Below are 23,938 nucleotides of genomic sequence, written 5' to 3'. Positions count from 1 at the left end.
GCAGCAGGTTTATTATGGTCTGCTTCTACAAACACACACACACACACGTCTGTAAATCTGCTGCAGTCATGTGACCTCATCATGACGTCAGATAATCAATAACTTATCAATATCAGGTCTGAGATGTCAAATATAAACTTAGCTGCAGTTAAATAATAAACATTTTTCTCATGCTTGGGTAAATAAATAATTCAAATAAAATAATAAACATTTAATAAAAATAAAAGTGGTAAATGAAAACTAAAATGTTGGCTCTGAGATTATGACATATTATTATTATTTTTTTTTTTAAAAAGGCATCAATTTTCAGGAGAAAATATAAAATCATGACATTTTTTTCTTTTACACCACATGAATAAAAAGTTAATACATAGTACTTTTTAAAAGATTATTAAGTGTATAGATACATATGTGTGTGTGTGTGTGTGTGTGTGTGTGTGTCCAAACGATCCTTTCGCATCGCTCCCTTTGAGGTGAACCAAACCCTATTCAGAAATCAGTCAAATCTAAGTTAAAACGCAATTGGACAACAATAACAATACTAAAACCGAAATGTATAATGTTTTCAAACACCGTGAGAATCTACTCTAGTATTCGGCTCTACTCTATTATTACTTAGAAGAATACAGCAGAATGATTGCTGTTAAAATATGCGGTTTGATTTCCGTAGAAACCGTCCTACCATGACACTATTGACTATAAAAGGGTCCCCAGTCGAGACCGTCAGCCAGTATAAGTATCTTGGGACTATTCTGGACGAAAGGCTGACATTTGAGCCCAATACGGACAGAATCTGTAAGAAGGCCAATCAAAGACTGTTTTATTTGAGAAAGTTGAGGACTTTCCAGGTAGAGAGGTCCCTCATGAGAATGTTTTATTCATCCTTTGTCAAGTCTGTATTTACTTTTTCTATGATCTGCTGGTTTGGTAACCTCAGTCTTGCTAATAAAAACAGGCTAAGCAGTATCATTAAACAATGCCGAAAGATCATTGGCACTGACCTTGATGATCTAGGTCTGATCTATCAAGTCAGGTGTGTTCAGAGGGCAAAGGTCATACTGGCAGATCCTGATCATCCTCTGAACAAGGAGTTTAGATTGTTACCCTCAGGAAGGAGGATGTCTTTTACTAGGAAGGCCAGGTCAAATAGATACTTGAGATCATTCGTCCCGCTAGCTGTTAAATATTTGAACCAGCTGTAGCTGATGATTTGATGTGACTTGCAGGTAATAATTTTTATGATGTATCCTGGTATTTCTATTTTTTGTATCGTTATGTTTTAATATACGATGTATTTCTATCTATTTATTGCTACCTATGTGTTGCATCTGGTGTGTTTATTGTGCCAACTGCTGTTGTATACTAAATTGCCCCTTTGGGGATATTAAAGTAAATCAATCAATCAATCAATCATATTTTTCAACTGTCGCGCACGACGCTCCATCACTTGCGGTCGAGTGAGCTGTAAATGACGCCCGGCGTAAAGAAAGCCCACGTGATGCTTATATATGTATGAGTGTGTGTGTGTTGTGGACGCCGAAGTGTCCATTTGTGCTCTATCAGTTCTTTATTTACATCTCAGAAATGTCTCATTACGCGCATTTTGACTTGGGAGTTGAAATGCGTTGAATGTCGGACTTTCCTAACGAGGTTTTGGTGTGAGCGACATTCCTTCACAGGACGAGTGTATCCACACTGAGGATGACAGGAATAATAAAGAGGGGAAGCCTCTCCTGCACTTACCGGGCCAATGGCGCGGGTTTGTCGGCCACGCAGGGCAAGCGCCCCCCCCCCCCCCCCCTCTCCCTCAGTCTTGGAGGAAAAACCAATCCTCGTTAAGAAATCATCGGATTATATATTTCTACAAAGGTAGCGGGCATAAATGATGGTGACGCATAACTTTATTCATCATTATCAAACGACTACCGTCCACTCTCGCATTCGGCGTTACTTAAAAGAACACAGAAGCATCAGTGTGGCTAAAAGTGTTGACTTTTTTGAACTGACGCGCCTGAAACTCGCTCAGCTCTCGTCAACACAAAGTGCACGTCAAATCACAACGAGCTGCGACGAAGCCCAGCGTGAGTAAAGCTCAGTAGTTCCTCAAACGTGTGCAGTCGGCGAGTGCCATCGATGCCGAAATGCATATTTATATTCATTTGGATGATACAATCCTATAGAAGTCATATTTTCAAAACGGGCGATTTACTTGGAGATAAAACGGTTTAAATCGGTGGTTTTCTCAATGAAGTCCGGTGTAGGGCTGAATGCCTCCACATGAACACACTGAGGATGATGACACAGGGATAAGAAGCGGGACAATTCCCGGCACTTACCCGGGTCAAGGACGCAGGTTTGTCGGTGGATCGGCTCAGAATCGCGTCCCGAGTCCTTTCTCTCTCCAGGTTTACGCTGAAGGAACGGGGACCGGAAATGCCTGTGTGTTACACTGTCGCGTTATGATGCTGTTACTGTGGCGCTCGTGCACAAACGCTCCTGTTATTTCTCATAATGCACGAGGACATGCGCGAGAATGTGGGTCAAAGCAAAGCGACGCTGTGCTTTTATTTTGTTAAATAAAAACGCAGCTGCAGATAAAACCAAATATCTTCATATCATTTAATTCATGTGCAATGTTTGTTTATCTCAGTTAAATAAAAAAATAATGAAATAAATCAAATCAAAACCAGCTAATGGAGAAATCATTGAAAACTGATTTATTGACATTTAAATAAATATTGATTTTTCTGACTGTGTCGGTGTTCCTGCACCTGCGCTGCCTCTTATTTTGAAACACACACGTGTTTACGAAAGACGACCGGAAGAGGTCGCTGTTTTAACAGAAAATGAAGAGAGAAGTTTGTCAGGAAACAGCGACACATGAAGCCAACGTTAAATCATAAAGAAATAAACGAGGGGGAAAATATATCATTTAAAAGGATAATTCTGACAAAAGACTTTTTGAAATTTGAAAAATAAAATTTGACCCAAAATTTTTGGTCCAAAATTTGACAAAAACGTCATACTATGTCTACGATCTTAAAAAAAAAATTAGAAAAATAAATTTTGGTCCAGAATTTGAAAAAACAAACAAAATAAACGTCATACTATACTACGTCGTCCAAATTTTGGGAAAGAAATTAGAAATTTTATTTTTTTTCAAAAAAAAATTAAAAAAAAGGTTTAGGTCCAAAATTTAAAAAAAGACGTCATACTATACTATGTCGACCAAAATTGAAAAAATATTTTGAACAAAATGTTTTTGGTCCAAAATTTGAAAAAGCAAACAGAAAAAACGTCATACTATACTATGTCGTCCAAAATTTGAAAAAAAAAAATTTGAAGAACGATTTTTGATACAAAATTTGACAAAAACGTCATACTATACTATGTCGACCAAAACTTTTTGGTCCAAAATTTGACAAAAACGTCATACTACTATGTCGTCCAAAATTTGGGAAAAAAATGTGCATTTTTTTTTTTCAAAAGAATTAGAAAAAAAAAAGTTTTGGTCCAAAATTTTAAAAAGCGTCATACTATACTAAGTCGACCAAAATTAAAAAACATTTTGACCAAAAAATGTTGGTCCAAATTTGACAAAAACGTCATACTACTGTCGTCCAAAATTAAAAAAAAAAAAATGTGCAATTTTTTTTTGTACAAAATTTGAAAAGACTAACAAAAAATTTGGTCCAACATTTTTGTCAAATTTTGGACCAAATTTTTTTTCTCCAAAAATGGTCACATTTTGGAGACATAGTATAGTATGACGTACTACATAGTATAGTATGACGTTTTTGTCAAGTTTTGGACCAAAAAAAGTTTTTCAAAAAAATTGTCAGATTTTGGACGACATAGTATAGTATGTCGTTTTTGTCAAATTTTGGGCCAAATTTTTTTTCTCCAAAAATGGTCACATTTTGGAGACATAGTATAGTATGACGTACTACATAGTATAGTATGACGTTTTTGTGAAGTTTTGGACCAAAAAAAAGTTTTTCAAAAAAATTGTCCGATTTTGGACGACATAGTATAGTATGTCGTTTTTGTCAAATTTTGGGCCAAATTTTTTTTCTCCAAAAATGGTCACATTTTGGAGACAGTATAGTATGACGTACTACATAGTATAGTATGACGTTTTTGTCAAGTTTTGGACCAAATTTTTTTTCTCCAAAAATTGTCACATTTTGGACGACATAGTATAGTATGAAGTACTACATAGTATAGTATGTCGTTTCTGTCAAGTTTTGGACCAAACTTTTTTTCCTACAAAAATGGTCATATTTTGGAGACATAGTATAGTATGACGTTTTTGTCACGTTTTGGACCAAAAAAACATTTTTCAAAAAAATTGTCAGATTTTGGACGACATAGTACAGTATGTCGTTTTCATCATTTTATTTTCTATTTAATTTAATTTAATTTAATTTAATTTAATTTCATTTCATTTAAAGATAAATGTATATACAATGATTTTCATTGATAAAAAGTAAAGATAAAATTCGGTTTTCAACCTCCTTGTTTTTTATTAAGCAAAGTATGAGCTGAGCAGAAACAACACAGATAAATTATGGAATGTAAAGAACAACAGTAGTCGAACAATAACCAGATTATAACCAGGAATAATACGAGTAAAAATAACAATGACAGGGAACGTGAGTGTGTTAAATATGTGTGTGTGTGTGTGTGTGTGTGTGTGAGACAGCAGCTGAGCAGTAGTTAATCTGACAGTGTTGACAATAATTAAGACACTAGTTCTATAATCTGTGTTTTTTTGCTCGAGATGTGGTTAAACTACAGTACAGCAAATTAAAATAATAATAATAATAAAAATAAACTTGTTACCTGTGGTTAAACCAGAAACTACGCTGGCTTTACATACATGTAAATACTCAGTGTACACGGAAATGTATTGCACATACACGAGTTAAAGGGACAGTACAGGTTTGTTAGTGTAAACCACTCACTCTCCCACACCAAAGTCCAGATTTTAGTGAATTCAGCTTTCAAAATATTTACTTTAGACTTAACTCAGTGAGTGGTTTACGTCACAAAACCACGCTCGGGAAAAGCCGAACTATCCCTTTTTAATCAGGGAGAAAAGTTACAAATAAAAGGAAAATAAAACCCCTGTCGTTTTTACAGTGGACGTGATTTGAAATGAATAAAAGTTGAAGTTTCTAATCGTATCGCTGCGTTAAGTCTTTTCTCTTTTTTTTACAAACTTCTCTAGTGTAAATATCCGTCAGTAACAAATAAAAAAACTCTCTCCTGCTACTGAAAACAATTCAGCATTTTAACAAAACTCCACTGTACACGGCACACTCTAAAAGATATATATATATATATATATATATATATATATATATATATATGTATATGTACGGTCACGTCTCCAAAAATAAACTCAATCTTCAGTCAGTTAATGGTCCGTTCCTCCTCGTCTTCACCACAGTGTCGCAGACTAAAGCTCAGTGTTTGTGTCACAGCAACATCGCCTCCTGCAGGGCGAACGCCTCCTGCGCGTGCCTGTAGTGCTGCCCTCCGAACAGCGGGGGGAGCTGCGGTCGCAGCGCCGGCTGCTGCTCCTGGAACTGCGTCGTGTAGCGAGCGAGGTCGTCCGTGGCGGCGGCGGCGTGGAACGTGAACTCTCTGAGCGGCGACATCTGCGCCTGCTGGAAGCTCGGCGAGCGCGGCATTCCGCCCGGCGACGCCGGAGGAGGAGGAGGAGGAGGAGGAGGAGGAGGAGGGGGCGGGAACTCGTCGACCTGCGGCGTCAACGCCGCCGCCCACGCGCGCCCGTCGACGACTCGCTGCTGCTGCCCCCCGTCTGTCGCGTAGTTCCCTCTGTGCGCGTACACCTGCTGCAGGTAGACGGGGGCGGAGCTTCCCTGCGTCTCCAGCTGCGGCGGCGACCTGCGTCTGACTCTGTGGGCGGAGCCTGGCGGCGGCGGTCTGCGGTACGTGGCGAAGGAGGAGTTGTGCGTCAGAGCTCTGTCCGGCTGTCGCTGCGCGGTCGCGTACGTCTGAGCGCCGTACGCCGCGTCGGAGGGCGGAGGGAACCTGGTGGGCGGAGCAAAGAGTCTGTCGTGGGCTCTGTGGTCCACGTTCACGCCGTAGGCCGGGTGGAGCTCCGTCGTGCTGCCCCCCGGTGGACTGTTGTGGGAAAACGGAGCAGGAGGTTGGCGTCTGGTCACCCCGACGGAGACGGCGTTCCCGGCGAGGTCGGGTCCGCGGTTGGGGCTGCTCTGGTGGAGGGACGGCGTCTCGCCGCGCGGCGTCCTCACTCTGGACGGCGGTCGCTCCAGCTCCAGGATCTCAAACTGCGGCTCGGGTATTCCCGGTACGTTGTCGTACTGCGAGGCGTTGGAGCCTCGGTCGGCGCCGGCGGCGAAGCCTCTCGGACGCTGCCGGCGCTGCGGGAGCGCGGCGGCGGCGGCGGCGTCATCGGAGCTGGAAGGAGCCGGCGACGCGGCTCGGCTCAGCTCCCGCCCCGCAGCTTTGACCGCCTCCAGTTTGGTGTCGGACGGTTTGAACCAGCGGGGGGCGAAGTCTCTGTGCGGGACGGCGTTGGAGTTGTGGTTAGCGCCGGCGTGACTCTGAGGCGTCGCCGTGGGCGGGGCTTCTCCCCTCTCGGGCGTGGTCGCTGCGGATCTCTGCTGACCGTCGGGAATCTCGGCCGAGCCTCGGGAATGTCCGTCGCGTTTGTCCGGCCTCCGCTGACGCAGCGACCTCTCCGCGGAGTCTCGGCGAGAGCGGCTCGGAGGTCGGGAGTCTGGCGCCGGACTCGGGTCGGCCGGCTCGACGTGGCTCTGACCGTTGGCCACGTGGTTCGCCACCGCCGCCGCCGCCGCCGCCGCGCTCAGGTCAGGAGGAAGTTGACCCAGAGGCTTCGTGGGAAACTCGTCGTCTTTACCTGAAATTAGAGGAAACGACGTGAAAACGAGCGACGGCCGTTGGTGCCGAGTCACGGCGACGAGGACGTGGTTTTCATGCGACAACGTAAAGAAACAACCAAACATCAGGAAAGTGTCGAGAAAAATACAAAACAAAAACTGATCATTCAGACGTTCACTCTCAGTTTGAGTCGACGATATCTCCCACACCAAAGTCCATAGAGAAAACCAGTGATTTTAGCTCACAGGGACACAGGTGTGAGAGAGTGAGTGACTTTGATGTGGGAGAGTGAGTGACTTTGGTGTGGGAGAGTGAGTGACTTTGGTGTGGGAGAGTGAGTGACTTTGGTGTGGGAGAGTGAGTGACTTTGGTGTGAGAGAGTGAGTGACTTTGGTGTGAGAGAGTGAGTGACTTTGGTGTGAGAGAGTGAGTGACTTTGGTGTGAGGAGAGTGAGTGACGGTGTGGGAGAGTGAGTGACTTTAGTGTGAGTGACTTTGGTGTGGCAGAGTGAGTGACTTTGGTGTGGCAGAGTGAGTGACTTTGGTGTGGGAGAGTGAGTGACTTTGGTGTGAGAGAGTGAGTGACTTTGGTGTGAGAGAGTGAGTGACTTTGGTGTGAGAGAGTGAGTGACTTTGGTGTGAGGAGAGTGAGTGACGGTGTGGGAGAGTGAGTGACTTTAGTGTGAGTGACTTTGGTGTGGCAGAGTGAGTGACTTTGGTGTGGCAGAGTGAGTGACTTTGGTGTGGGAGAGTGAGTGACTTTGGTGTGGGAGAGTGAGTGACTTTGGTGTGGGAGAGTGAGTGACTTTGGTGTGGGAGAGTGAGTGACTTTGGTGTGGCAGAGTGAGTGACTTTGGTGTGGGAGAGTGAGTGACTTTGGTGTGGGAGAGTGAGTGACTTTGGTGTGGGAGAGTGAGTGACTTTGGTGTGGGAGAGTGAGTGACTTTGGTGTGGCAGAGTGAGTGACTTTGGTGTGGGAGAGTGAGTGACTTTGGTGTGGGAGAGTGAGTGACTTTGGTGTGGGAGAGTGAGTGACTTTGGTGTGAGAGAGTGAGTGACTTTGGTGTGGGAGAGTGAGTGACTTTGGTGTGAGAGAGTGAGTGACTTTGGTGTGAGAGAGTGAGTGACTTTGGTGTGGGAGAGTGAGTGACTTTGGTGTGGCAGAGTGAGTGACTTTGGTGTGGGAGAGTGAGTGACTTTGGTGTGAGAGAGTGAGTGACTTTGGTGTGGGAGAGTGAGTGACTTTGGTGTGAGAGAGTGACTTTGGTGTGGGAGAGTGAGTGACTTTGGTGTGGGAGAGTGAGTGACTTTGGTGTGAGAGAGTGAGTGGTTTATAAAAGTCCGTCTCAGTTAAAGATAAAGACGTAAACATATATATATATTTAAATATTGTAGACTCTCAGATTGAACTCTGTCTCACTGAGAATGAGCGTCTGGTTCTCAGCAGCAGGTGGCGCTCACAGCACAGTCATGACCTCATAAACACACAGAAAAAAAGACAGGAAGAGTAAAAAAAAACCAAAACATTAGGAAACAGTGATGATGATGATGATGATGATGACTGTGAAGGTTAAAGTGTGATCAAACAGGAAGCAGCAGCTGTAGGAACAGGAAGTGCTGATCCAGGAAAACACTCTTTATGAAGAAAACACCGTTATTCCTCTAAAAATCACACTATACTATAAAAATAATATAGTGTAATGTATTAAATACAATTAATCTAATATTAATATTCATTTCATGAAATAAAAACTGCTTCTCTTGCAGTGTCTGACAGTGGCCACCAGATGGCAGACTGTCACTGTGAAGACTGAAGCAGAAAAAGACAAAAACAAAGAGACGAAAGCAGCCGAAGAGAAATCTGCAGGACAGAGGACAGACAGGAGGACAGAGAGACATCTGCAGGACAGAGGACAGACAGGAGGACAGAGAGACAGACAGGAGGACAGAGAGACAGACAGGAGGACAGAGGACAGACAGGAGGACAGAGAGACAGACAGGAGGACAGAGAGACAGACAGGAGGACAGAGAGACAGACAGGAGGACAGAGGACAGACAGGAGGACAGAGAGACAGACAGGAGGACAGACACCTGCAGGACAGAGGACAGACAGGAGGACAGAGGACAGACAGGAGGACAGAGAGACAGACAGGAGGACAGAGAGACAGACAGGAGGACAGACACCTGCAGGACAGAGACATGAGGCTCAGGAGGAAAATCCCACCGGTTAGTGTTGAAGGAGGGAAAATGTCGTTCGCTCACTGTCACACTTTTGTTGTTCACTAAAAAAACGTTTGACACAAGAAGAAAAAAGAAGAAGAAGAAGATTAAAGAGAAAAAAGAGGAGAAAACAGATGTAAACATGAAATATTCTTCTATTCTCTATTCTATTCATGCTGTTTTCATTATTTATGAGGTTTTTACTTCAGGAAATGTTGAAAAACCTGGAAATGAAGACGTTTGAGAACATTCTCAAACGTCTTCAAACGTCTTCAAACGTCCTCAAACGTTCTCAAATGTTCTCAAACGTCTTTAAACGTCTTCAAACGTCCTCAAACGTTCTCAAGCGTCTTTAAACGTCTTCAAACATTCTCAAATGTTCTCAAACGTCTTTAAACGTCTTCAAACGTCCTCAAATGTTCTCAAACGTTCTCAAACGTCTTCAAACGTCCTCAAACGTTCTCAAATGTTCTCAAACGTTCTCAAACGTCTTTAAACGTCTTCAAACGTTCTCAAATGTTCTCAAACGTCTTCAAACGTTCTCAAACGTCTTTAAACGTCTTTAAACGTCTTCAAACGTCCTCAAACGTCTTTAAACGTCTTTAAACGTCTTTAAACGTCTTCAAACGTCCTCAAAAGTTCTCAAGCGTCTTTAAACGTCTTCAAACGTTCTGAAACGTTCTCAGACGTCTTCAAACGTCCTCAAAAGTTCTCAAGCGTCTTTAAACGTCTTCAAACATTCTCAAATGTTCTCAAACGTCTTTAAACGTCTTCAAACGTCCTCAAACGTTCTCAAATGTTCTCAAACGTTCTCAAACGTCTTTAAACGTCTTTAAACGTCTTCAAACGTTCTCAAATGTTCTCAAACGTCTTCAAACGTTCTCAAATGTTCTCAAACGTCTTTAAACGTCTTTAAACGTCTTCAAACGTCCTCAAACGTCTTTAAACGTCTTTAAACGTCTTCAAACGTCCTCAAACGTTCTCAGACGTCTTCAAACGTCCTCAAACGTTCTCAGACGTCTTCAAACGTCCTCAAATGTTCTCAAACGTCCTCAAACGTCTTTAAACGTCTTTAAACGTCTTCAAACGTCCTCAAAAGTTCTCAAACGTCTTTAAACGTCTTCAAACGTCCTCAAACGTTCTCAAGCGTCTTTAAACGTCTTCAAACATTCTCAAATGTTCTCAAACGTCTTTAAACGTCTTCAAACGTCCTCAAATGTTCTCAAACGTTCTCAAACGTCTTCAAACGTCCTCAAACGTTCTCAAATGTTCTCAAACGTTCTCAAACGTCTTTAAACGTCTTCAAACGTTCTCAAATGTTCTCAAACGTCTTCAAACGTTCTCAAACGTCTTTAAACGTCTTTAAACGTCTTCAAACGTCCTCAAACGTCTTTAAACGTCTTTAAACGTCTTTAAACGTCTTCAAACGTCCTCAAAAGTTCTCAAGCGTCTTTAAACGTCTTCAAACGTCCTCAAAAGTTCTCAAGCGTCTTTAAACGTCTTCAAACATTCTCAAATGTTCTCAAACGTCTTTAAACGTCTTCAAACGTCCTCAAACGTTCTCAAATGTTCTCAAACGTTCTCAAACGTCTTTAAACGTCTTTAAACGTCTTCAAACGTTCTCAAATGTTCTCAAACGTCTTCAAACGTTCTCAAATGTTCTCAAACGTCTTTAAACGTCTTTAAACGTCTTCAAACGTCCTCAAACGTCTTTAAACGTCTTTAAACGTCTTCAAACGTCCTCAAACGTTCTCAGACGTCTTCAAACGTCCTCAAACGTTCTCAGACGTCTTCAAACGTCCTCAAATGTTCTCAAACGTCCTCAAACGTTTTTAAACGTCTTTAAACGTCTTCAAACGTCCTCAAAAGTTCTCAAACGTCTTTAAACGTCTTCAAACGTCCTCAAACGTTCTCAAGCGTCTTTAAACGTCTTCAAACATTCTCAAATGTTCTCAAACGTCTTTAAACGTCTTCAAACGTCCTCAAATGTTCTCAAACGTTCTCAAACGTCTTCAAACGTCCTCAAACGTTCTCAAATGTTCTCAAACGTTCTCAAACGTCTTTAAACGTCTTCAAACGTTCTCAAATGTTCTCAAACGTCTTCAAACGTTCTCAAACGTCTTTAAACGTCTTTAAACGTCTTCAAACGTCCTCAAACGTCTTTAAACGTCTTTAAGCGTCTTTAAACGTCTTCAAACGTCCTCAAAAGTTCTCAAGCGTCTTTAAACGTCTTCAAACGTTCTGAAACGTTCTCAGACGTCTTCAAACGTCCTCAAAAGTTCTCAAGCGTCTTTAAACGTCTTCAAACATTCTCAAATGTTCTCAAACGTCTTTAAACGTCTTCAAACGTCCTCAAACGTTCTCAAATGTTCTCAAACGTTCTCAAACGTCTTTAAACGTCTTTAAACGTCTTCAAACGTTCTCAAATGTTCTCAAACGTCTTCAAACGTTCTCAAATGTTCTCAAACGTCTTTAAACGTCTTTAAACGTCTTCAAACGTCCTCAAACGTCTTTAAACGTCTTTAAACGTCTTCAAACGTCCTCAAACGTTCTCAGACGTCTTCAAACGTCCTCAAATGTTCTCAAACGTCCTCAAACGTCTTTAAACGTCTTTAAACGTCTTCAAACGTCCTCAAAAGTTCTCAATCGTCTTTAAACGTCTTCAAACGTCCTCAAACGTCTTTAAACGTCTTTAAACGTCTTCAAACGTCTTCAAACGTCCTCAAACGTCTTTAAACGTCTTCAAACGTTCTCAGACGCCTTTAAACGTCCTCAAACGTCCTCAAACGTTCTCAGACGTCTTCAAACGTCCTCAAACGTTCTCAAACGTTCTCAAACGTCTTTAAACGTCTTCAAACGTTCTCTAACGTAGGCAGCTCCATCTTGCTCCTCCTCAGTGTGTGTGTGTGTGTGTGGTGTGTGTCTGTGTTGTGTAGTGTGTTGTGTATCACCTGCAGCAGGCAGCTCCTCCTCAGTGTGTGTGTGTGTCTGTGGTGTGTGTCTGTGTTGTGTAGTGTGTTGTGTATCACCTGCAGCAGGCAGCTCCATCTTGCTCCTCCTCAGTGTGTGTGTGTGTGTGTGGTGTGTGTCTGTGTTGTGTAGTGTGTTGTGTATCACCTGCAGCAGGCAGCTCCTCCTCAGTGTGTGTGTGTGTGTGTGGTGTGTGTCTGTGTTGTGTAGTGTGTTGTGTATCACCTGCAGCAGGCAGCTCCATCTTGCTCCTCCTCAGTTCGCTCATGTTCGTCTGCAGCTGCTCGATCACGACGTCGTCGTCCAGGAAGAAGTTTTTCGACAAAGTGACCTGAAGAAACTCCACCAGCTCCTCCATGGACAACTTCATCAGGTGTTCTACACACACACACACACACACACACACACATGTTACATATGTGTGTGTGTCTGTGTGTGTGTGTCTGTGTGTTGACAGTGTGCGTCTTACTGCGGTGAACTTTGAGGACGGTGTAACTCATGGCAGAAAGAATCCTCTCTCCTTCCAGGATGTAAATGTCCCAGATCCTCAGAGTCAGAGTGAAGGGAGTCTATACACACACACACACACACACACACACACACACACACACACACACACACACACACACACACACACACACACACACACACACACTTTAACAGTGAACTACAGTGGCTCACACAGATCTGTCTGTACAATGTAGTTGTGTAGTTGTTGTAGTTTGGATGTTGTGTATCTAGGTGTTGTGTAGTTTAGTTTAGTTGTTGTGTAGTTGTATTGGTTGTGTAGTTGTAGTGTTGTTGTGTAGTTGCAGTGCGGTTGTAGGTGTAGTTGTGTTGTTGTAGTTGTTGTGTAGTTGTGTTGTTGTGGCTGTGCTGTTGTGTAGTCGTAGTTGTGGTGTAGCTATATTTGTATTGTTGTGTAGTTGTAGAAGTTGTTGTGTAGTTGTTGTGTAGTTTAGTAGTTGTGTTGTGTAGATGTAGTTGTAGTAGTAATTGTGTTGTTGTGTAGTTGTAGTAGTAGTTGTGTAGTGTAGTAGTTGTGTAGATGTAGTTGTAGTAGTAATTGTGTTGTGTAGTTGTAGTGTAGTTTTTGTGTAGTTGTAGTAGTAGTTGTGTAGTGTAGTAGTTGTGTTGTTGTGTGGTTGTAGTTGTGTGGATGTAGTTGTGTAGTTGTTGTGTAGTGTAGTAGTTGTGTTGTTGTGTGGTTGTAGTTGTAGTAGTAGTAGTTGTGTAGTTGCTGTGTAGTGTAGTAGATGTGTTGTGTGGTTGTAGTTGTGTGGATGTAGTTGTGTAGTTGTAGTTGTGTAGTTGTGTAAAACTCACTCTGTCGAGGAAACACTGGAAAAACCACTTCATGGTGTAAAGACTGGTGAAAACTTCCTGTTTTTCCTGAAAACAACAACAGATTTGATGATTGAAACAAACCTGTTTTTTGTTTGTGTGTTTGTGTGTTTGTGTGTTTGTGTGTCTGTTTGTTTGTGTGTTTCTGACCAGGTGTTGTTTGAGTTTGGGCATCATCTTCTTCAGGATCCGCTCGTGATGATCCTGGAAACGGATCAACTTTGGAAAACCAGGAACGAAAAAACCTGAAGACGAGGAAAAGAAAAGTCTTACAGTGTGTGTGTGTTACAGTGTGTGTTACCGTGTGTGTGTTACCGTGTGTGTGTGTGTGTGTGTGTGTGTTACCGTGCATGGCGTGCTTGTGTCCTGACAGCAGTTTGACTAAAGCCCAGAAAGCGTCTTCTTCGTTCATGTAGATGAGCAACAGAGCTGTGATCTGACTCATGCCCTGACAATAACCGACCTCCTGCAGCAGAGCACACACACAACTGTTACACACGCACAACAATGACAACACAACTGTTACAAACGCACAACAATTACGACACAACTATCAGACATTTTTCACTGTAAATACAGAGTAATGAGGCGTTCCTCACCGTGTTGTAGATGGAGTAAGCAGTGAGGACGTGGAACAGAGCCTGCTGTCTGAGGAACAAACAAACAAACAGACAAACAAACAAACAAACAATCAAAAAATACACGTTTTAACGTTTAGAAAACACTTCTAAAACTTTTATAAAACACGGAAATCTTCACAAAGGAAAAACTGGAAATTATATATAACATAACATAATATAACAACATAATATAGCATAACATAATATAACATAACAACATAACATAATATAGCATAACATAATATAACATAACAACATAACATAATATAACATAACATAATATAACATAACATAATATAATATAACAACATAATATAACACAACATAATATAACATAACATAATATAACATAACTTAATATAAAATAAAAATATAACATAACTTAATATAACATAACATAATATAGCATAACATAATATAACATAACATAATATAACATAACATAATATAACATAACATAATATAACACGACATAATATAACATAACATAATATAACACAACATAATATAACATAACTTAATATAAAATAAAAATATAACATAACATAATATAACATAACATAATCCAGCACATTAAAGTAATGCAGGTTCCCAGTGTGTTGAGCTAACGTGATGCATTCAAGAAACCTCGTAAACCTCTGCAAATTATCGACTCCATTGTTTGCTGCTGCTGCTGCTGCTGCTGCTGCTGCTGCTGCTGCTGCTGCTGCTGCTGCTGCTGCTGCTGCTGCTGCTGCCACCTTGTGGTCAGGGAGAGTGAAACTCACTTGACATCGTAGCGATGCATGAACATGATGTGATCTCTGTACGTTCTGTTCACGTCCAGATCGATCTGTCGGATGTCAGGAGACGTTCCTCTGGCTCGGGACTTTAGTTTCTGCAGCGACGACAACAACAACAACAACAACAACAACAATTTCAATCGAGACAATAAGTTAAACTAATCTGATTTAAACTGAAAGTGATTTAATTTTACCTCGTAAAAGTCTTTCTTCTCCTCTTTGATTTTGGGAATGTCCAACAGCAAACACCAGACCTGTCCTCGCAGCTGCAGAGGAATCCCTTTATACACTCGACGAGCCAGCTGCACACACACACACACGCACACACACACGCACGGACACACACACACACACACACACACACACACACACACACACACACACACACACTTTCAGGTTTTTAAAATCATCAAATGTCATTTTTCGAGACTAAAAACAACATCAAGAACAAAACAGAGACGATTCAGACACAAACGTTTTCTTCACACGAAAAATTAATTAAAATTGAAAGTTCAAGTGTTGATATCATCAAATAAAAATGTTTTAAATCAACAAAATGTTAATAAAATACCTTGAATAAATTATTACTGGTACAATGTTATTTGATGACAGAATAAATCATTATTTATGACTTATTGTTTTTAATTATTGTAATTGTTAAGTTTGTTGTGTTGTTGTTGGGTTGTTATGTAGTAGTTGTGTAGTTTAGCTTGAAATTGAAAGTTAAAGTTTTAATATATTCAAATTAAAAAAAAATTAAATCAGTAAAAATTTAATAAAATATTGGAATTACCTTGAATGAATGATTACGTGTACAATAAAATTGTACACGTAATCAGAATAAACAGAATAAATCATTATTTATGATTATTTAACGTTTTCAGTTTGCTTGTTGTCCACAGGGGGGCAGTATCACGTCACTCACTCACTCACCTTGTCACTGTTCTTGTATTTGTCCCAACTCTTCAACATCTTCAGCCATTTCCCCGTCCTCTCCACCTCCACGTGTTTTTGCTGACAAACAGAAAATCAAAGGGAAATAAAGATCAACATGTATGATGAACACAGATTAAGATGATGTAAATAACTCAGATTAAGATGATGTAAATAACTCAGATTAAGATGATGTAAATAACTCAGATTAAGATGATGTAAATAACTCAGATTAAGATGATGTAAATGACTCAGATTAAGATGACGTAAATAACTCAGATTAAGATGATGTAAATAACTCAGATTAAGATGATGTAAATAACTCAGATTAAGATGATGTAAATAACTCAGATTAAGATGATGTAAATAACTCAGATTAAGATGATGTAAATAACTCAGATTAAGATGACGTAAATGACTCAGATTAAGATGACGTAAATGACTCAGATTAAGATGACGTAAATGACTCAGATTAAGATGACGTAAATGACTCAGATTAAGATGACGTAAATAACTCAGATTAAGATGACGTAAATGACTCAGATTAAGATGACGTAAATGACTCAGATTAAGATGACGTAAATAACTCAGATTAAGATGACGTAAATGACTCAGATTAAGATGACGTAAATGACTCAGATTAAGATGACGTAAATAACTCAGATTAAGATGACGTAAATAACTCAGATTAAGATGACGTAAATGACTCAGATTAAGATGATGTAAATGACTCAGATTAAGATGATGTAAATGACTCAGATTAAGATGATGTAAATGACTCAGATTAAGATGATGTAAATGACTCAGATTAAGATGATGTAAATAACTCAGATTAAGATGATGTAAATGACTCAGATTAAGATGACGCTCACCTTCTCCTCCACTGAGTCGTACGATGGAAGTTCGTTTTCACTGAGGAGAAAAAAAAAAGGATTTTTTAAATAATCTCTGCGTTTGTGAACAAAACAAAACGACATTTATTCACAGTTTCTCGTGTTTATAGATTATTTTTGAAAATCATGAAATTATCCATTAGCCCTGATGCACTTTGACAGTAAACTGACTTTCTTCAAAAAAACAAAAAGTATCTCAGAATGACTTGAAATTCACCATCATAATAGTCGGCATCGCCCTGAACAAGGATCTGTTGAAAATATTCTTAAACGTCTTAAGGAATAATTTTAATGAATTTTTGAAATTCATAAAATTATCCATTTGCTCTGATGCACTTTGACAGTGAGCTGAGTTTCTTCAAAAAAACAAAAAGTATCTCGGAATGACTTGAAATTTACCATCATAATAGTCAGCATCGCCCTGAACAAGGATCAGTTGAAAATATTTGAATATCTGTTAAGGAATAATTTTAATGATTTTTTGAAAATCATGAAATGATCCATTTGCCCTGATGCACTTTGACAGTGAGCTGAGTTTCTTCAAAAAAAAAAAAAGTATCTCGGAATGACTTGATATTTACCATCATAATAGTCGGCATCGCCCTGAACAAGGATCAGTTGAAAATATTTGAATATCTGTTAAGGAATAATTTGTATGATTTTTTGAAAATCATGAAATGATCCATTTGCCCTGATGCACTTTGACAATAAGCTGAGTTTAATCTCAAAAACAAAAAGTATCTCAGAATTACTTGAAATTCACCATCATAATAGTCAGCATCACCCTGAACAAGGATCTGTTGAAAATATTTGCAAATCTCATAAGGAATAATTTTAATGAATTTTTGAAAATCATGAAATGATCCATTTGCCCTGATGCACTTTGACAGTGAGCTGAGTTTCTTCAAAAAAACAAAAAGTATCTCGTGTTTATGTTCATTTAAAGTCGGATTCCTGCTTTTTCATCTTCATGATCTTCGTGTTCTTCATGATCTTTATGTTCATGATCTTCGTGTTCATGATCTTCATGAACTTCATGAACTTCATGATCTTCATGATCTTCGTGTTCTTCATGATCTTTATGTTCATGATCTTCGTGTTCATGATCTTCATGAACTTCATGATCTTCATGAACTTCATGATCTTCATAATCTTCGTGTTCTTCATGATCTTCGTGTTCTTCATCTTCATGATCTTCATAATCTTCGTGTTCTTCATGATCTTCGTGTTCTTCAGATCTTCATGATCTTCATGTTCATGATCTTCATGATCTTCATGATTATTATGTTCTTCAAGTTCTTCATGACCTTCATGACCTTCATGATCTTCATGATCTTCATGTTGTTAATTATCTTCATGTTCTTTGTGTTCTTCATGTTCTTAATTATCTTCATGTTCTTTGTGTTCTTCAGCGTAAATAAAGAGAACGTGATGCGTTTGTGAGTTTTTGTTCTTACTGAACGAAGCCGAATCGGTCGACGACTTTGTAGAGGTGGAAGTTTGTGTCCTCCCACGGCTCCACCGTCGCTTCTTTACCCTGAAGAACAAAAAAAACACACAAAGAAACAGAAACAATAAGATTAAATCTGTGAATTCTGTCAGATCAGATCATTTGTGAGTCCAAGTCAACGTTTGAACAAAGTTTGGATTTCTTCAACATGTTCTGAAGAAGAAGAAAAAAACACCTTCACAAACCTGAGAACATCACGACTGAAGCCAAAAGTTCTCCACATGTCATCAAAAATGCAATAAACAATTGTCAGGGTCACAGGTAAATATATAAACATATAAAAAGTAAAAATACTCCTGGTGCAGAAGCAGAGCAGACGCTGAAGGTCGTGTGTGTGTGTGTGTGTGGTTTCACATGTCGCTATGACGACCAGATGTGGAAGGATTTTAGATTTTCACTCAGTCAGCAAAAAAAAACATGTTAAATCAATAAAGTGTGTGTGTGTGTGTGTGTGTCGCCACATTCATCATTTCTCTCTCTGTTTAAAATCTATTTTCGTAGAAAATAAAGGCGTGTGTGTGTTTTTATGCACTTTCATAATAAAAGTCTTGTTTGTTCAAATCTGTTCATCTTTAATCAATGAAATCAAATCAATGAAAAACATGTGTTTTAGAACAAATATGTCACTTTGACAGTGAGCTGACTCTTCAAAAAAAAATAAAAAGTATCTCGGAATGACTTGAAATTTTACACAGTAATAGTCGGCATCGCCCTGAACAAGGATCTGTTGAAAATATTCTTAAACGTCTTAAAGAATAATTTTAATGAATTTTTGAAATTCATAAAATTATCCATTTGCCCTGATACACTTTGACAGTGAGCTGAGTTTCTTCAAAAAAACAAAAAGTATCTCGGAATGACTTGAAATTTACCATCATAATAGTCGACATCACCCTGAACAAGGATCACTTGAAAATATTTGTATATCTCTTAAGGAATAATTTTAATGATTTTTTGAAAATCATGAAATGATCCATTTGCCCTGATGCACTTTGACAGTGAGCTGACTTTCTTCAAAAAAACAAAAAGTATCTCGGAATGACTTGAAATTTACCATCATAATAGTCGGCATCGCCCTGAACAAGGATCTGTTGAAAATATTCGCAAATCTCTTAAGGAATAATTTTAATGAATTTTTGAAAATCATGAAATATCCATTTGCCCTGATGCACTTTGACAGTAAACTGACTTTCTTCAAAAAAACAAAAAGTATCTCGGAATGACTTGAAATTTACCATCATAATAGTCGGCATCGCCCTGAACAAGGATCTGTTGAAAATATTCTTAAACGTCTTAAGGAATAATTTTAATGAATTTTTGAAATTCATAAAATTATCCATTTGCCCTGATGCACTTTGACAGTGAGCTGAGTTTCTTCAAAAAAACAAAAAGTATCTCGGAATGACTTGAAATTCACCATCATAATAGTCGGCATCACCCTGAACAAGGATCAGTTGAAAATATTTGAATATCTCTTAAGGAATAATTTTAATAAATTTTTGAAAATCGGGAAATGATCCATTTTCCCTGATGCACTTTGACAATAAGCTGAGTTTAATCTCAAAAACAAAAAGTATCTCGGAATTACTTGAAATTCACCATCATAATAGTCAGCATCACCCTGAACAAGGATCTGTTGAAAATATTTGAATATCTGTTAAGGAATAATTTTAATGATTTTTTGAAAATCATGAAATGATCCATTTTCCCTGATGCACTTTGACAATAAGCTGAGTTTAATCTCAAAAACAAAAAGTATCTCGGAATTACTTGAAATTCACCATCATAATAGTCAGCATCACCCTGAACAAGGATCTGTTGAAAATATTTGCAAATCTCATAAGGAATAATTTTAATGAATTTTTGAAAATCATGAAATGATCCATTTGCCCTGATGCACTTTGACAGTAAACTGACTTTCTTCTCAAAAACAAAAAGTATCTCGGAATTACTTGAAATTCACCATCATAATAGTCTTCATCGCCCTGAACAAGGATCTGTTGAAAATATTCTTAAACGTCTTAAGGAATAATTTTAATGAATTTTTGAAATTCATAAAATTATCCATTTGCCCTGATGCACTTTGACAGTGAGCTGAGTTTCTTCAAAAAAAAAAAAAGTATCTCGGAATGACTTGAAATTTACCATCATAATAGTCGGCATCGCCCTGAACAAGGATCACTTGAAAATATTTGAATATCTGTTAAGGAATGATTTTAATGATTTTTTGAAAATCATGAAATGATCCATTTGCCCTGATGCACTTTGACAGTGAGCTGAGTTTCTTCAAAAAAAAAAAAAGTATCTCGGAATGACTTGAAATTTACCATCATAATAGTCGACATCGCCCTGAACAAGGATCACTTGAAAATATTTGTATATCTCTTAAGGAATAATTTTAATAAATTTTTGAAAATCGGGAAATGATCCATTTTCCCTGATGCACTTTGACAATAAGCTGAGTTTAATCTCAAAAACAAAAAGTATCTCGGAATTACTTGAAATTCACCATCATAATAGTCTTCATCGCCCTGAACAAGGATCTGTTGAAAATATTTGCAAATCTCTTAAGAAATAATTTTAATGAATTTTTGAAAAATCAGGAAATTATCCATTTGCCCTGATGCACTTTGACAGTGAGCTGAGTTTCTTCAAAAAAAAAAAAAGTATCTCGGAATGACTTGAAATTCACCATCATAATAGTCGACATCGCCCTGAACAAGGATCTGTTGAGAATATTCTTAAACGTCTTAAGGAATAATTTTAATGAATTTTTGAAAATCGGGAAATGATCCATTTTCCCTGATGCACTTTGACAATAAGCTGAGTTTAATCTCAAAAACAAAAAGTATCTCGGAATTACTTGAAATTCACCATCATAATAGTCGGCATCACCCTGAACAAGGATCTGTTGAAAATATTTGAATATCTGTTAAGGAATAATTTTAATGATTTTTTGAAAATCATGAAATGATCCATTCACCCTGATGCACTTTGACAGTGAGCTGAGTTTCTTCAAAAAAAAAAAAAGTATCTCGGAATGACTTGAAGTTTACCATCATAATAGTCGACATCGCCCTGAACAAGGATCACTTGAAAATATTTGTAAATCTCTTAAGGAATAATTTTAATAAATTTTTGAAAATCGGGAAATGATCCATTTTCCCTGATGCACTTTGACAATAAGCTGAGTTTAATCTCAAAAACAAAAAGTATCTTGGAATGACTTGAAATTCACCATCATAATAGTCAGCATCACCCTGAACAAGGATCTGTTGAAAATATTTGCAAATCTCATAAGGAATAATTTTAATGAATTTTTGAAAATCATGACTTTCTTCTCAAAAACAAAAAGTATCTCGGAATTACTTGAAATTTACCATCATAATAGTCTTCATCGCCCTGAACAAGGATCTGTTGAAAATATTTGCAAATCTCTTAAGAAATAATTTTAATGAATTTTTGAAAAATCAGGAAATTATGCATTTGCCCTGATGCACTTTGACAGTGAGCTGACTTTCTTCAAAAAAACAAAAAGTATCTCGGAATGACTTGAAATTCACCATCATAATAGTCAGCATCACCCTGAACAAGGATCTGTTGAAAATATTTGCAAATCTCATAAGGAATAATTTTAATGAATTTTTGAAAATCATGACTTTCTTCTCAAAAACAAAAAGTATCTCGGAATTACTTGAAATTTACCATCATAATAGTCTTCATCGCCCTGAACAAGGATCTGTTGAAAATATTTGGAAATTTCTTAAGGAATAATTTTCATGAATTTTTGAAAATCATGAAATGATCCATTTGCCCTGATGCACTTTGACAGTGAGCTGAGTTTCTTCAAAAAAACAAAAAGTATCTCGGAATGACTTGAAATTCACCATCATAATAGTCGGCATCGCCCTGAACTAAGATCTGTTGAAAATATTTGCAAATCTCTTAAGGAATAATTTTAATGAATTTTTGAAATTCAGGAAATGATAAAACGCTCCAATAATGAAGAGTAATTAAAGACCTACTTTGTCATATTTGGCGACGATCTCCGCTCGCTCCCGGTCAAGTTTCACCGCCGCATCCTGATCAGTATCAGACGCTGAAACAGAGAGAGAGAAGAATAAAGAGCGTTAAATAAGAAATCTTCATCAATCACATGGAGTTCTCTTTGTTTTCCTCTTGAAAACAAAACGTCAACTCTCCCACACCAAAGTCCATAGAGAAAACCAGTGATTTTAGCTCACAGAGACACAGGAGCTGCTGGTCCTCTGCTGCCTCGTGTGGTCACTTTGTGTCACTGAGTTAAGTCTAAAGTCAATATTTTAAAAGCTGAATTCACTAAAATCAGTCATTGTAAGTTAGTGATGGAGGCAGCAGTGGATCAACAACTGTGAACTCCTGTGTGCTGTGATGTTAAAATCACTGGTTTACTCTATGGACTTTGGTGTGGGAGAGTGAGTGACTTTGGTGTGGGAGAGTGAGTGACTTTGGTGTGGGAGAGTGAGTGACTCTGGTGTGGGAGAGTGAGTGACTTTGGTGTGGGAGAGTGAGTGACTTTGGTGTGGGAGAGTGAGTGACTTTGGTGTGGGAGAGTGAGTGACTTTGGTGTGGGAGAGTGAGTGGTTTACAAACTTCAGTTTAACACCGAGATAAAAACGTGATCATGTGACGTAGATGTTATTAGCTCAGTGTCAGGTGACGACAGAATGTCCACAACGCTGAAAACGTAAAAATAAAAACACTTGTGGTTTGTAGCGCCCCCTAGAGGTTTTCATTCATCTCATCGTCCTTTAATACTTTTCTCTCTCCAAGTATTTTTTTTCCCTTTGTTTAATTTGAGTTATTATTCACTTTTCTTTGTCTCCTTTTTGTCTTTTTTAAAAATAAAATGTTGTAACAAGTTCTCTATAAATAAAGTTGAATTGAGTTAAAAAAAACCTGTAAATAATTCAGTCACAGTTTGACGACAGAGTCCAGCTGTGACTCAGTAACAACTCTCCGTCCTCGTCTGTCCACGTCCCGTCAGGACATTTTTCCAGGACGTACACAGGAAGTCTTTGAGTGCGCGCGTCCTCTCACTTCCTCTCCGAGTCTCACGGGCTTCAACAAACGACTCGACTGGAATTCCTAAACGATCTGAACAAAACGCTCCTTATGGAGCTGCCTGGCATTTTTATGACAGGATGGTGTGTGTGTGTGTGCCAACAACACACACACACACACACACACACAGCAGAAAGTGTGTGTGTGTGTGTGTTTGGAACAAATAAACAAATACAGAAAAGTCTCCCCCCCCCTCCCCTCCCTGAGGCTCCGGCGTTCCCATAGCGACGGGACAGGAATGATGGAGGACGACAGACTCCAGTCTTTTAAAGTGTTGTTTTTGTGATTCTGTGTGTGTGTGTGTGCATGCTGCGTTCAGGGACCTCAGAGTTTGTCAGTGAAGATTAAACAAAGCGGTCGACGACAGGAAATAAACAGGAAATTAATGTTTATTTTCTCTTTACTGAGTAAACTCGTATATTTATATATATACTGAAACCATTCTATTTAATTAAATGTAGAAAAATGAATTTAAGGGTAAACGTCGCAGTGGTTTGCTACATTTCTCACTTTTTACGTTTGTTTTATTTTGTTAAACGGTTAAATTTTATTTAATTAAAGGATAAAAAAGTAAGTACAAATTATTTTACACGTTTGTCTTTGAATAAAGAGATTACAGAAGGTTTTTAAGGCTTTTTAAAATAAAAAATGTCTGCAGAATAAAAC

General features: G+C 38.8%; 1 protein-coding gene across 1 annotated transcript in view; it reads right to left on the bottom strand.

Annotated features, from left to right (window-relative positions):
* Positions 1-4,774: 4,774 nt before the first annotated feature.
* The window catches only part of usp6nl (USP6 N-terminal like), a gene marked incomplete at its 5' end in the record, with an annotated part of 21,977 nt that continues 2,813 nt past the window's right edge, over positions 4,775-23,938 (bottom strand). The window contains 13 exon segments of the mRNA XM_083902441.1: positions 4,775-6,916; positions 12,313-12,548; positions 12,550-12,656; positions 13,414-13,479; positions 13,582-13,676; positions 13,777-13,897; positions 14,031-14,079; positions 14,819-14,928; positions 15,028-15,135; positions 15,767-15,847; positions 16,639-16,678; positions 18,117-18,196; positions 22,195-22,268. Of these exon segments, the coding sequence (XP_083758567.1) occupies positions 5,484-6,916; positions 12,313-12,548; positions 12,550-12,656; positions 13,414-13,479; positions 13,582-13,676; positions 13,777-13,897; positions 14,031-14,079; positions 14,819-14,928; positions 15,028-15,135; positions 15,767-15,847; positions 16,639-16,678; positions 18,117-18,196; positions 22,195-22,268 (2,600 nt within the window). The 3' untranslated portion in view covers positions 4,775-5,483.

This window comes from Microchirus variegatus (genome assembly GCF_963457635.1).
Source record: "Microchirus variegatus genome assembly, chromosome: 16".
Taxonomy (NCBI): Eukaryota; Metazoa; Chordata; class Actinopteri; order Pleuronectiformes; family Soleidae; genus Microchirus; species Microchirus variegatus.
Note: the sequence above shows the minus strand (reverse complement) of the source record. Positions and strands in the feature narration are given on the sequence as shown.